Source organism: Nannospalax galili, unplaced genomic scaffold (assembly GCF_000622305.1).
Source record: "Nannospalax galili isolate Female #2095 unplaced genomic scaffold, S.galili_v1.0 scaffold139, whole genome shotgun sequence".
Classification (NCBI taxonomy): Eukaryota; Metazoa; Chordata; class Mammalia; order Rodentia; family Spalacidae; genus Nannospalax; species Nannospalax galili.
The window spans coordinates 6806995-6821847 of NW_008345884.1; the positions used below are offsets into that span (position 1 = coordinate 6806995).

Here is a 14853-nt window from a genome sequence, read left to right on the forward strand (position 1 = left end):
TGTGGTGAGTCACCTGTCCTCTTGTTCAGGGAGGCCATGGAGACCCCACGAGATGGACTTGAACCAGTGTCCAGTCTACAAAGAGGAGGGTCAACTTAGAGGAAACATCTCATTCGTGCTTCCAAGTGAAACCAGACATGGTCGAGCAGGACCTTTGACGTATCTTCATATAGATGGAACTGGTAAAAGAAAGGAGCCAGGAGCTCCTTCCAAGCCCATGTGACCCCTGAGAAACAGATCCTCAAATGACCTTAAGTGTAAAAATATATTGATTTATTCGGGCCAATTGTATGGTCTTAAACACCCAAAAGGAAAGTATAACCAAAGAGTAAAGTCATTAGTATATTTCTTTAAGAGTTCAAGGGATTACACTTCCCAGACATTAGGCTTAAGTCTATATAAAAAGTTATTTAGACAATTATTTCTCATTGATGATTTTGTTCCTAACCAGAAAGTGCTGCTCAGATGTAAGACTTCAAATTTTGGTCTCCAATACTGCAGTGCCCACCTGTAGCTAAGGGAGACAACCAGATATTGTTCTAAAATGATGGATAAATGTTTTCTCCCCCTATTTAGAAGCCTTTAAGAGGCTGACATTGATTTTGACCATTCCAACAGTTATCAAAATACCTGAAAGCAAGTTCTGAATCCATCATTCTAGAGTCCAGCCTTTGAAGACAAAAGAAAAATGAGGAGGAACCCAATAGAGGGATGCTTTTGGAAGCCATTATCAAGAAATTCCAATGGGAGTCTTTTAGATAGACCCACTGAAGGGGTACTCCAATTGCCTCACCCTGCATCTCTGTTCTGCATGGAAGACGCAGTCTGCGTCCCAATTCCCTATTGGCAATTTGGGTAACCTTTTCAGAGGATGGTGTGATAAGAATAGGAGGTAGGAATTGGCTAGGCAGTTAGGGTACAAAGACCCCAAAGAAAAGTAGCCAGTTTCTTGGCTAAAGCTCACAATATCCTTGGGCCTCTTAGCAACGTACTCCATTCCAAAGGCCAAAAATGTCAAAAATATTTGGGAGCTTTTATCTAATCCTTAAAAGATTTTAGGATTACCTCTTCAGAAGGGGAATGTTAGAGTGGCCAAAAGCCCCATAAAAAAAAATAAAGAAGAAGAAAGAGTACATGAAGTTACCAGAAAAAAGTGATAGGGAGATATGGGAGGAGTTGGAGGGGAGGGAGTGGGCATGGATTTGATCAAAACACTTTATATGCCTGTATGAAATTCTCAATAAATTATTTATGTAAAAAAAAATAGTTATTGATGAGGCAAAGGCAGGCAGGTCTCTGTGAGATCAAGCCAGCCTAGACTACATAGTGAGTTCCAAGTGGGCTGGAAGTAGGAAGACTCTACCAAAAAAAAAAGTAATAGCTCTTTGTTATGCTCTAAAACACCGGCACACACTTTGCTTATTTACAACAAGAGATGAGTGTGACTGAACTGCTTTGCTCCAAAAGTGACTCTCTTAGGAATAGGTTCCAGTATTCAACATTGAGAGCCAGACACTTGGTTAATGCCATTGGTGGTGATACACTGCCAGGTTTAGAGGAAGGGTACATACATCTGGGCTCGATTTGCTTTCCATTTTCCACTTCATTTTTGCCAGAATATTTCATGGGATTTGGCCTATCTATCTGTGGAAGGGAAATAGTAAGACCTATCTCACAAGAGTATTATAATGATAAATAAACACACAACAGTTAGGAAGCTTAAGTGTTCTATGTGTTCAAAGTATTGTTATCATCTAAAGAATTAATTCAACAGGAATCTGCTGAACCCTGCTAATACCTTAGCTATTCTAAGAGAATGGCACCATTCTGCCCCATGCTCCTAACATAGAGCCTCTGCCCTTACAGAGCTTCTCACTATCTCGTGAAGAGGTGAATGAAGGTCAGCAGAAGAGCACTGAGAGAAGCCTTTCTGGTACTGTGAGCCCGAGTAAGGTGAAAGGGTGAGCCAGGCAGGTATCTGGAACATTCACAGTATAGAGAATACCACATGCCAAGGAGAGAGTACAGCTGGAACTAAGCAAGAGAGAATGGTAATGAGTGAATTCAGAGCATTATGGGAACGAAACCAAACTAGCTCTAGAGACCTAAGTGAGATGGGGAACTACTGAGGATTTCTCAACTGAGAGAGGTGGCTCGGATACATATGTGCAGTGTGTGTGTGTGTGTGTGTGTGTGTGTGTGTTATTTTCTAAGGCCACTGGTTACTGTGTGCGTGTGCATGCACACACATGCAGGCACATCTACTCCCACCAAACCTTTGCTCTCTGACAAGGACATAACTGTAAATCCTTGACAAACACTGTCCTACTCTCGCACTGTCCTAGTGTCCGTTCTCTTATCTATTAGAACATTATGGTCCTTGTCAAGCTCTGCCCCAGCCTTCAGCTCTCTCCACAAATGCTCTACACATTCATGGGAATCTCTTTGTTGCTGCCCAGCACTGAACTGGCTGTGCAACCGCACAATGTCTTACAGCCTTCTATTCACTTTATGACTCCCTAGCAGACTGTGCAGTCTGAAGGGAAGAACCAAATCTCTCCATTTTTATTTTCTCAGATCCTATCAAAAGTGCCCATCAAGTAGCAGGTCCTTGGTTAAGATCTGGCACTTGTATAAACAGGTGGCCCAACATACCTTTATAAGGTAATCAACAAATTCTGAGGCAAAACATCAAAGAATATTCCTCTGGCCATTCATAGAGAACGGAGGGGACTCCACCAGCAAACCCACCACAGGACTTGGAACCAGTGATCTGGAAGTGACCTGGAAGCCTCCTTCCTGAAGACTAATTCATATATTTCAGAGGACACTATGCAAGCTGGCAATGGGGGCAAAAACAACAACAACAACAAAGAAACAAGCAAAACAATGGTCCTACAAGCTTTGTAAAGCTTAATAAACACAATGACTGACCCAGAAAACTGCCTCTATTGGTGAAATAGTGGCACTTTTATCTTGGGGTTGATCAACAGCTGTCTAATTGTACCTAAGGCCCACTCAATGGGAACTTATGTGTGGTACTATAAACAGAGCCAAATATACATGGATGGACAAGTCATGTATCCTACAGAAAATCTCACTTTTGTCACATCCCTAGAACAACGTAATTCCTTACTGTATTCTAAATATGTATCCTTATATTCACAGACAAGTGTACCTCTCATCACTCATCAAAGCTTCTTCTTGCAACAGATGGAGACCATTACAGAGTTCCGCAACTGGCCAAACACAGAGAATAAGTGTCTGTGGAAAGCACAGCCCTAAATGATACATCCACAATGCATCTACACCTAAGGCTGAGGGAACATAGCAGAACAGGAGGCAGAAAGACTATTAATGCATTTCTCAACTCTCACCAGGGAAGCTTTCTCATGCAACAGATGGTGATTAACCCAGAAAACCACAACTGGCCAAAGTGCAGAGAATAAGGGACTGCAGAGTGGGTATCCCCGGGAAGGACTCCTACATTAACCTCTTCTGCCCAGGGCTCAGGGACCACTATGGAAGAGGCTGTGGAAAGACTGTAAGAGCCAGGGGTGGTAGATAATCACAAGGAAACAGAGTTTTTTGGTCAACTGGGAAGTTGCTCATATGACCTTAGGGTAATGGTGACAGCATGCACAAGACCCATGCAAGCTCAAACCCAAAAAAAACCCAGCATAGAAGGGGGAAATGGGTAAGATGATCCAACCGTAGCTGAGAAACTATTGGCAACCAATGACTACTGGGAGAGGGAGAGCTGGTTTTCTTTAAGGGAAAGAAACTAAACAGTTTGACCAGGCTCCAGTGGTTAGACTCACACCGAGGGAGATTTAGGGACAGAAACTAGGTCTTAACATATGTGACAGAATGCATGAAAACAGGTGGGGAGGAGGCTAAAAGAGGATGCAGCTAGGGAAGGGTATCTAAATATGATCAAGATGCATTGTATGAAATTCACAAAAAATATCAATAAAAAAAGAAAAGTGTACATATATGAAATTCTCAAAGAATAAAAGTATACTAAAAAAGACAAGGTGGATGGACACCCAGAAAACATTATCTACACTTTGAGCTAACCAGAGCCACTCAGAGGCAGGTGGCACAGGGAAGGGCCCCAAGTGTACATGTGGTTCTGGCAGACAGTGGCTATGGGGAGAGAGGTTGGGGAAGGTGTATCAGGGAAGTAATGATGAGATGCCAAGGGAAGGTCACCATTAAGCACAACCATCAACCTAAAGGAATGAATCTTAGAACAGTTCACGTGTCTCTATGAGTTGAGGAAATGGAGTTCTCAGAGCTGAAGACAGATATGGATAAGCTCCTGAACATGAACACAATGCCTCCCAGGTGGCCAGGGTCAAGGGGCTATTAGCCGACTCTTAAAAACGCACAGAGGCCTTCATCTCCGTTCTGCTGGGCAAGATGAGTCATGCAGAAGCTAAGCATACCCCAAAAGATGTAAGGGTCCTGATCCCAATGATCAGTGGCTCCCACAGGACCATCACTGCCCCCAACATCATAGCAACAGCAATATGGAGAACCTGCTTCCAGCTCAGGTGCCACGAGGAGGGCTCCAGGTGCCCTGGCCTACAAGTCTCTTTCCTTGCCCTTATTTTTCCTTTATTTTTTTTTTAAATTGTTATTAAACTAATGGGATTATTTCTGTTTTTATATTGACTCTGCAGCACCAGCCCTTTAATAAAGCTGAGACGCCAAATAAAGAAGAAATTGCATCCCAATCTGATGCTTGCATCTGCCAGGGTCCCAGGGGTCATTGGAGGGCAGAGAGTCTCTTGGGAAACAGCAATACAGGCAGCCAGGCTTCAGGTTCCAGAAGCTGCAGGTCTTTGTCCCCAAACAAATGGCTGGTGGCAAATGCTTACAAATGAAGTTTTTTGTTTTCTAATTAAAACAATGATGTTTAAAAACATTTTTAAAGGGTCAGACAGCGCATTTGTAGCCCTACAGGTGAGAAAAAGGAAATGAAGAGGCAGCCATAGCTGAAACTGGAAGGTGGTTCATCCATTTAAAGGGGGGGGATCACTGATCAAGACTACAAGATTACATTTCTTCTCTCAGGTTTTAATCCTTTTGGAAGTTTTCACTCAGCTTTTTAAACCTGGCAGGTCTGAAGGAACAGGTAGCTAAGAGGAGTTATCAGGGATGGAGAACCTCCCCTGTCTGTCCCTTTCCAACCTTTATCAAACTGTAATCAGAGTAAAAAATGCAGGAAAGAAGTGGAAAATTTCCCACAGCACCAGGCACGAGTCCAGGTAGATAACCCCAAGTACCAGCCATATACTCTAGGACTGTGAGCTATGGGAAGGATATGGGAAGGCATGCTCTAGTGGTTAGTGTTGAGGTGACCTAACTGGTGTCGTGTGTGAAGAATTCAGTACAATTATCTGGGCATGGTATTCATGCCTATAGTCCCAGCACCCTGAAATAGCAGATCACGTGTGTTGAGGCCAGGTTGGGCTAGAGAATATAAAAAACCCTCTCTCAAGCAACAGCCAACCCCCCCCCCCATCTTTTAATCACATGTAGGTTTTCTGTTGCTTTGTTCAAATGAAAGTATCTGTGGAAAACACTTAACTCCAATTCTGGTGTTAAATAATGCTAATTTCTTCACTGAGAAAAGAAGGTAAAAATGCGACCTTGCCTCTGTCATACAAATTTGATGTGCCACTTATTTTCCTCTATCAGAAATTCCAACTGAGAAGATAAGATTTCGATAAGGAAAAAGAGAGGAAAAATTTGCTAAACACAGGCCTAATGTTTTGAAAACAAATGCAAAAAACAGTCTAAAATAAGTCAGACTTTGTTTGTTTGCCTATGCATTAACATTAACAATAAAAGGGAATTTGGAAGAGATTCCTCCAAATTGACACTATGTTCCAGAAAAGACTTAGATTTGATTTGCAGCTTGGCATCCCTTTTGCCTCTGAAATGAGCATTTTGGATGCTTTGCAAGGCATCTCTCTCAAGTCACCTGAGTTGGTTCCATTTCTATGATGCGACATTCATACTCATTGCTCACTTCCCACAGCTTACTAAACAATTTATGCTAATTCATACTTATAGCAGTTTTCATAACAAAAGCATTTCAAAGCACACATCTCTAACAGAACTCCCCCAGGGGAAGCAAGAGAAGCGTGAATCTTCCAGTTCCACGCTCCTACACAGTGCTATACCACTAAACAAAAGCAGGTCAAGTACACCACCAGTCCACTCTGATTAGTGAGTCTCACAAGAAGAGCCAGTAGACTTTAAAGTAGGAATGATAAAGAACAAAGGGGAATAAACTAAGCATAGCAAGTGAGGAATGGACCACCCAATGCTGACTTTATGATCAGCAGAAATCAATGGAGTCTAGTAAGAAAGACAATAAGTATGCAAATTGTAATAACAGCTTCATTGTTAAAAAGACTTGACTTTGGAGCCAGACTAGTCTCAATTCCAGAGTTAGGAGACCTGGGGCAGTGATTTCACCTCTCTAAAGCTGTTTCTTGATGGGGGTGGGGGAAGAGAGGAAGGGACAGGGAGAGGGAGGGAGGGAGGGAACACAAAATCTATTATTAGGGGCTAATGATTTGGTTCAATGGGTGAAGGCAATTGCTGCCAAGCCAGACAGCCTGTGTTCAATCCCCAGAAAATCACATGCAAAAAAGAGAAAACCAATTCCTGCAAGTTGTCCTCGGACTCCTATACACATGTTGTGGGTAAGTGGACACAGACAGAGACACACACAGAGAATTAATGAATGAATAAATAAATAAACAAATGTTAAAAAATATGTATCATCAAGCTCATGGGCATGTATAGACAAACAGACACAGATGGCTTGGTATACTAGTGACACTATTTGATGATTTGCTAGAAAATAAAGAATAAGGGTGTTTGTTATCATCAAATCCATCATTTCTAATACTTTCTAGAAAGGACACACAACCTTAGTAAGGTCCAATGAAAATAAGGGGCTAAAAACCACCATTCTGTTGTGCTATTCATTTGAACACAGTGAACAAACATAATCATCTTAAATCGGGTATCAATACATCCGCCCTAGCATCTTTTCACTGCTTTCAGAGACATTAAGGTTTTACTTCAAAAGTACACACAAGACAAATGTCAAAGAACACCCAGATAGTTGACTTCACTCAAAGTTAACAAGCAGTTGGCCAAGTAATAAATTACTACCTTTTTGTCTTCTTTCACTCTAAAACATAAGGGCTCTTACCTTGAATAAGCCAGAGAAAACTAAAGATCACATACAGGTGATATTGTATACTAGGGTTTGCTGTCCTATGAATTTTCGAAACCATTCAGGAAGCATAAGTTACCTTTGCAGAATGCTCCATGGTGACTACCACTTTGGTTTTGGCACTGGACACTAAATCCATCGCTCCTCCCATTCCTTTCACCATCTTCCCCTGTAAAACATAAATAGAATGTATAGTGATCTTTAGAAAACGTCTGTGCTTCTGAGGTCACCTCCCATTTAGCAATCCTATTTCCCCTCAGCCCCGGACCTTACCCCATACCCCTGCATACCTTTGAAATTACTGGTAAAATTACTATGTGTGTTTGAAATTAACCAATAACCGCGTTTCTGCTTCTGTACCCTGCTTCTGCCTTATAAAAACCCCCTGAACTCAACCTGGGGTGCGCAAGTCCTCCGAGGAGACTTTGTGCCCACAGGTACCTGTGTCCTGAATAAACCTCTTGCTGTTGCAACCCAAAGGCCGTGACTTGTCCTCCGTGGTTTCACTCTTACAATAGTGCTATATCTTCCACTTGTCCTATGTTGAAGAATATAATTAGCTTACCAGAACAAGCCACTAGAATAATTAACAATACTCATTGACCCTCACTACTTAGAACTTGAAGCTTTATAACCGAATAATTTTTTATTGAGCTTTTGTAATTTTTTTTGGAGCTTTTGTAATTTTATACAACAGTTCTTAATCAAATTTAGACTCCCTCCCCCATCCTTGCCCCATCCCCCCATGGGGGTCTCATGTATTCCACCATCCAGTCAAGCATTTGTACCCAAATGTCCTTCAGTGTAAATTCATCTACCAGAGTCTAGTCAGCCCATCTAGAGATGGTATGTAAGGCATATTCTGCCTCATCCAGCATCGATCAGTCGCTAATAGTTCTCAGTCTAGGGCCAGTGTGCCACCCATTTCTCTCCTCCCCTCTGGGGCCTTGTTTAATTGAGTTAGCATGGGTCCTGTGCTTGATAGCACCACTGTCCTAAGCTCACATGTGCAAGCTTCCAGTGGCCTGACAGCAGAGGTTTCCCTGTATAACAGAGTAATTTTTAAATTGTTTATTTATGACTGAAGGACAATGTTCAAAATAATTTTTTATTTTATTTATTGTGTGTGCACGCATGATGGGGGGACACATGTTCCACAGCATGAGTGTGGTGGTCAGAGAACAACTTCGTGGAGTCAGTCCCTCCTTCCACCTTTACATATATTCTGTGGATTGAACTCAGATCATTCAGTTTGTACTGCAAATGCTTTCTTTACATTGTGCACCATCTCACCAACCCCCAGGATAAATATATCACTTTTACTAAGCATGGTTAACATGATTTTATTGATGAGTTATTAGAAATAAGATAATTAGTGAATAAGAAATTAATGTAAGAACCTTTATAGAATTATGGCAAAAATATAAGATTGAAGCCTTAACAGCCATTTCTTTCATTTTTTTCACCTTTTATGAGACAGGGTCTTCCTGTAGCCCCAGTTGTCTGGGAACTCACTATGTAGATCCGCCTGCCTCTTCCTCCCGAGTACTGGAATTAAAGGTGTGTGCCACCACACCTGGCCGTTTCTTTCTTTTTAAATATATAGTTAATATTACCAATTCTTCATTTACAGACACTTTTTAAAGCTCTCCTGAGTTTTCTACAGATTAAAGTTAGTAGGTCAGACACTGAAGGAATTTCTCTGTAGTGATTACTATGTCAGGTGATTCGCTTTCTGGCACTGGACATTTATCCTGCACTTAGGAAAAAGAAGAGAGAGAGAAAGAGAGAAAGGAAAAACACATTCCAGTTAACTCAGAAATCAGAAGTGGAGATCAGATACGCTCACTGCAGCCGTGCCATTTTTTTTACCCCTCCTTCACCCTCACTCATTCCTCATCTCAACTACCCTCCCTGTGCCATGCACACGCAGATTCCCATTGCCTCTTCCATCTCTCGGTTACAGTTTTGGAAAACACAGGTGTTTCCAGACACACTGACAAAAACCCTCCCACAGCACAGTGAAAAGATACATCTTCTAGCACTGAAACTTCCTTAAAGTTGTATTTATTTGTTTAACTTCAATCCTCTTGCTCATTAGTCAGTAAGTTCTTTCCAATAATCTCAGAGCTCTAAGGCAATTAAGAAGGGCAGTCAGCACCTGGCTTTAAAATGGTCTCAAATTCATGATTTCAGAAACATTTCAAAAGTAAAAGCAAAAGTATAAGCATGAATTAGATCAAAGAGGGTAGGGAAGGCGGATGTGGCCAAGATGTTTAGTGGCTTACCACCTGCCACTGAATGCAATGGGTAGCAGCTGGCAACAGTTATGTGGGAGAGGGGCGTAGAGGACACAAAATCAGCTGGTTTCAGACAGGTTAGTTTGAAGCAAAGCAAAATATGCATGTGGAAATGCACAATTTTAAACTTAAAAAAATTATTTTTTTGAATTTTAAATTCTATCAGCAATGGAACATCAATAGATGGGCCATCTATTTCTGTAGCAAGCACAAGTATTTTTAGGGTACAATAAATGTGGGGATGTCAGAGACAGAAGTGATGACTATATAACCTTCAATGCTAAGGTTTGAGGTTTCTAGAACACGGAAAGACAAGAAAGCCAGCTCACTGTCAAATATTGAACCTACCATGGTAAAAGCACCCAGCCTTAGTTTCCACATGCAGCAGCCTTAAGGATGTAAGGGAGCGACCACTAAATAAATGCAGAAGCGGCCACAGAAAACCAGAAATCAAGCTAGCTATGCTATAAGCTCCCTGAATTAGAAAAAATCCACAGATAAATTTTGTCCCTGACAACAATGATTACCTAGGTTAGAAACTTTGGACAGCCTATAACAGAAAGCTTTCCCAATTTAAATAAATCTGATGTATACGTTTTAAGTCACTTCAGTTAGTTAAATACAGAGAAAAAACCTCCTTGTCAGAAAACACTGAACTGGCAGAAATAAATACGCAGCACTTCAAAGATGGCAGAAGAGCCATCTGTTGGCTTCCACGAAGAAGAGCGCCTTCTCCACTGCTCACTGCAACTGAACAGCCTTCATCACTGAAGAGTCAAAGACGTTGATGCTCTATCCCCCAGTAAAAATTTCAGAGCATGATTTTTAACACATGCATGCCTGCTTCTACGAATGAAAAATTCACAAGATGGAATAGAACACCTGAATGGATTTTGAGGGTTCTCTGTGTGACGCTGGCAAAATGTCAAAACTCTGAATTTGTGTTAGCTATTTAAAAACCCAAAATAAGGGGCTGGAGAGATGGCTCAGTGGTTAAGAACACTGTTGTTCTTGCAGAAGACCTGGGTTCCAATCCCAGCACCCACATGGCAGCTAACAACTGTCTATAACTCCAGTCCCGGGGGATCCAAGAGTCTCTTCTGTCCTCTGCGGGCATTGCACAACACAGGTGCACTTACCTACATGCAGGCAATACATGCATTCACATAAAATAAAAACAATAAATAAATTATTTTTTAAAAAAGACTGTGTGCCTTTGTCATAAAGCTGTGGTAATCCCTGCGTAAGACAATGGGTGGAAGTAGATGGTAAATAAAGTTTGAATAGGTCTTCATGTGTATCTTCCTTCAGTCAATTCAAATTAGTAAACACTAGAATATGCCTGATACTATATTAGAGATCTTCAAGCCAGGATCCTTTTTGTTGAAATGTTCAATATCTGGGTCAAGAAAAGTATCCATGAGTAATAAAAGGAGCTTAAATATTTTTTTTCTCCAAAAGTAGTATTCCCCACTTCTCTCTGACCCAAGATACAGCTTTTCCCTAAGTCCTCCACTCCTCAGTACACAATTCCACCAGCAAACTTCAGCTTTGTCCTTCCCTCCCCATCAGCTCCCTCCTTACTGCTCCTCTCCACGCTCCTGCCATCATAAATCTGAATGAGTGAATTCAACTAGCTCAAGCTGTAGCAGAGCACTGGGGGTGCAACTACTACCCATACCTAGAAAAGGGATGGGAGGAAGAGGCTGGGGGATCTTACATAGAAGGATTTCAGCAAAGTAGTTTGCCAGTTGGGAAAAGTAAAACTGAGAAGAGAATTAAAAAAAAAAAAAAAAAAAAAAAAAAAAAATCCGTGTGGGAAAAAAAAAAAAAAAAAAAAAAAAAAAAAAAAAAAAAAAAAAAAAAAAAAAAAAAGAGCAGTTCTCCTGAATGAAAACATGCCCAGCATTAACAGCAAACCCTGCTGGTATTTAGTTTTCATACACTTCCAATGCTTGCTGCAATGGGAAAAGAAGATAGACTGTCGCTTTCCATTGCAATTCCAAAGGATTTCTGAAACAGAATCAATTAATAAGGGAAGATCGGTGATTCTATCTATACTGGCAGGAAAAACAAAGTTACTCTCCTGAATGAAAACATGCCCAGCATTAACAGCAAACCCTGCTGGTATTTAGTTTTCATACACTTCCAATGCTTGCTGCAATGGGAAAAGAAGATAGACTGTCGCTTTCCATTGCAATTCCAAAGGATTTCTGAAACAGAATCAATTAATAAGGGAAGATCGGTGATTCTATCTATACTGGCAGGAAAAACAAAGTTACCAAAGACACCCTCATCACTATCCTTCAGCCCAGCTCGTTAGACATTCCTCTGAGACCCAAGGACGTGCATTTCCCAGCTCCTTACTGCAGTTAGGAGTAGCCATTGCCTGAGTTCCAGATACAGAAGGGAGGTGCTGTTTGTAGCTTCCAGGATCTGGCCCACACCAACTTGTACATGTATCCTCCATGTTCTTTGACTTCTACAGTATGGACATGGACATTCAAAGTGACTGAGAGGCACATGAACTTTCCTCTTCCTGGGTCCTTAAATGACTGTGTATAACAAAGCCCACCTCTTCAGAATCATGTGTCACTGTTCAATATCAATAATGTTTAGGGTACAAATCACTAAAATTGGAAGCTTTATTTGCTAGAGCAACTGGTGAACCAAGACGATGATGTGGAGAGCAAATGAGTTAAATGGATAGCCGGGAACTCAACATAGAACTAGAGCTAACTACTTAATGGGGGCGGGGGTGGAAGGGGATCAGCAAGGCTCTTCGAAGGCTTTTAGTGCCCCTCTGGGGAAATGATCCTTCCGGATGCTATGCTGGAAACCGTAATTCACTGCTCTGTCCAAATGTCTGACACATCATTTGACATTCAGAGGCACAATATGATTACTCTCTGCATGAGCGAGTGAATGAGTGAGAGTACAGAATGGATTTAACGCAACAGCTGAAAAGGGAAATAGATTCACTCCCACATGCACCTTTTCAGCATACAAAACAAAAAGCTGACAAAACAAGAGATCAGAGAGCTAGAAATGCAGCCTTAAATGAATCATAAGAGAAAGTGACGCTTGGATAAAAAACCAATCTGAGATGGAAAAAGGATCTGGGGGTGAGCACACAGCAGGCAGCTGACACAAAGTGCAGCCTCTTTAACACACTCATCAGCAAATGGACGTTTCCTGAAGAGTACAACGTCAGATCTGAAATATATTCCACCTGACATAATGGGGAGACGACTGCTGGGTGTTCAGCTCAAAGCCATCTCATCTTTTTATCATTTAAGGGCAGACTCTGACATCAAGTATGAAAAGAATTTAATAAAATGAGCTAGAAATGTTTTAGGGTCCACTATGACAGACACACAATCCTCCTTAAAGCATTAATGCTTCAAATATGATCCTTTATCCATGGCTATTTACTCAGGGTCTGTTATAAAACAATACCAAGACAGAAATCAGAAATAAAAGACCAAGATTATTTTTAATAAAAATCTAAAAATACACAAGTTAACATCAATATATTCAATATATTTATCTGCTTTGTTTGTATTTACTGATGCCACAATTTGAAGAAAGCAAAACTATTAAAGCCGGGCGTGGTGGTGCACTCCTTTAATCCCAGCACTTGGGAGACAGAGGCAAGTGGATCTTTGTGAGTTCAAGGCCAGCCTGGTCGACATAATGAGTTCCAGGACAGCTGGGGCTACAGGGAGACTCAAAAAGACAAAAAGACAAAAATAAAAATTAAAAAAAAAAAACTATTAAAGTGTTAACATTAAAAACCCTCAATTCATCAAAGTATAAATATTAACCTATATGCCAAAATATAGTAATAAATATAATTTTAATGATTTTACAAAAAAAGATAAAATGAATAATTTGGACAGTTCTGAAAATATGATTTAAATAAGGCATGTTGAAAATTATTCATGACACCATCTTCTTTCATTATGGATCAGCCAGCAATGGTTCAGTTCCAGATTTGTTACTTCTCAGTATTCTGGTCTGAAGTGAGAAACCGTTTATCATACATATATAGAAACAACTCTATAGCATTTTTATGTGCCACAGTAGGAAATGTCAATTGACTGGAAGGGCAAGAGAAGGAAGGCTGTGGAGTGATTTATTAATAAAACTAGTGCTGGCTGCTCAGTATTAAACACCAGAACATGAAGTACCCAACTCAACCCAAATATAAGCCTCTTTATTTCTGTCTTCCCATTATTAAAAATTGCTCTAGGAAAGAAAAGTTCCTCTTAACATGCTCTGAACTAAGGATTAGAAGAGAGGGAAGCTAAGAAGGTTACTAATAACACTTGTTCAAACACAAAGAAACAGGCTATAAACTGCTTTTTTTAGGAACAAAAAGATTTCAGTTTGTCTTAAAACAAAGCTATACCAGAATGTTTCTCCTTTTCTTTGCACTACAGTTTGTTTTCATAAACAAAGAAGGTAACTTTCCTTTCATAGCTTTAGTTGTATTTCCCAGGACAGATGATCATGTAAATCAACTGGTTTGGGACTAGAAATAAAATTATATTCTCTATTGCTATGTAAGGGAGCAAAATTGCTTATGTAAAATAAATATCAGTTACTCAATATAAGACGCTCTTTCAAAAAGCATATAAGAAAGCAGAATGCAATAAACGCAACACTTTATTTTCATAAGCATGTTTGTTCCCATTCCCACAAGGACCTGTTTCATTAATTACACCCACCCTGGGCCCCTTTGGACTGAATCCTCAGAGCTGAAACTTGGGTTTCTTCTAACTGACCTGTGCCCTTGCAGTGAGAACAAGACTCAAATAACTCTCTAGCAGCTGTCTGATTTTGTCAGTGTGGGAGCCAGCGAGTGACCCTGCAAAGATGGCGCCCCAGAGGAAGTGAACAGGGTGAGGCCTGGCTTGTGTTGAAAACCTCCGGATTGGCTGAAGGACACTCCCCCCCCCCAGGGGGGGGGCGGCCCGCGTGATCAGCATGTGATCATCGTTGATGTCTATGGGACTCTGCTCATGTGGCGGGTTGACCTTTAAGCCTACTGGATACATTTGGGAAGGGATTTTCTGGGGGCTTTCCAAACTGCAGTTTTTGCCTTTCTAAGCTCTGTGACACCTGCAATAAACAAACTCCTGCTTGACAAGATTCCCTGTTGTGTCTAATTGTCCTGGACGAGGAGGGCTGGCGGAACGGCGGGGCAGCACACCCCTCTTTCCCTGATCTCCCATGTGGGTGGCTTCTTCAGAGCGGTCTGCAGGCCAGGTCCGCTGGAGC

At 41.1% G+C, this 14853-nt stretch overlaps 1 protein-coding gene across 1 annotated transcript in view; it reads right to left on the minus strand.

Annotated features, from left to right (window-relative positions):
* Oxct1 (3-oxoacid CoA-transferase 1) overlaps positions 1-14853 on the minus strand; it is a 170414-nt gene that overhangs the window by 22656 nt on the left and 132905 nt on the right. Inside the window, exon 14 of the mRNA XM_008842101.3 lies at positions 7347-7436. Within this exon, the coding sequence (XP_008840323.1) occupies positions 7347-7436 (90 nt within the window). The remainder of the gene's footprint in view (positions 1-7346; positions 7437-14853) is intronic.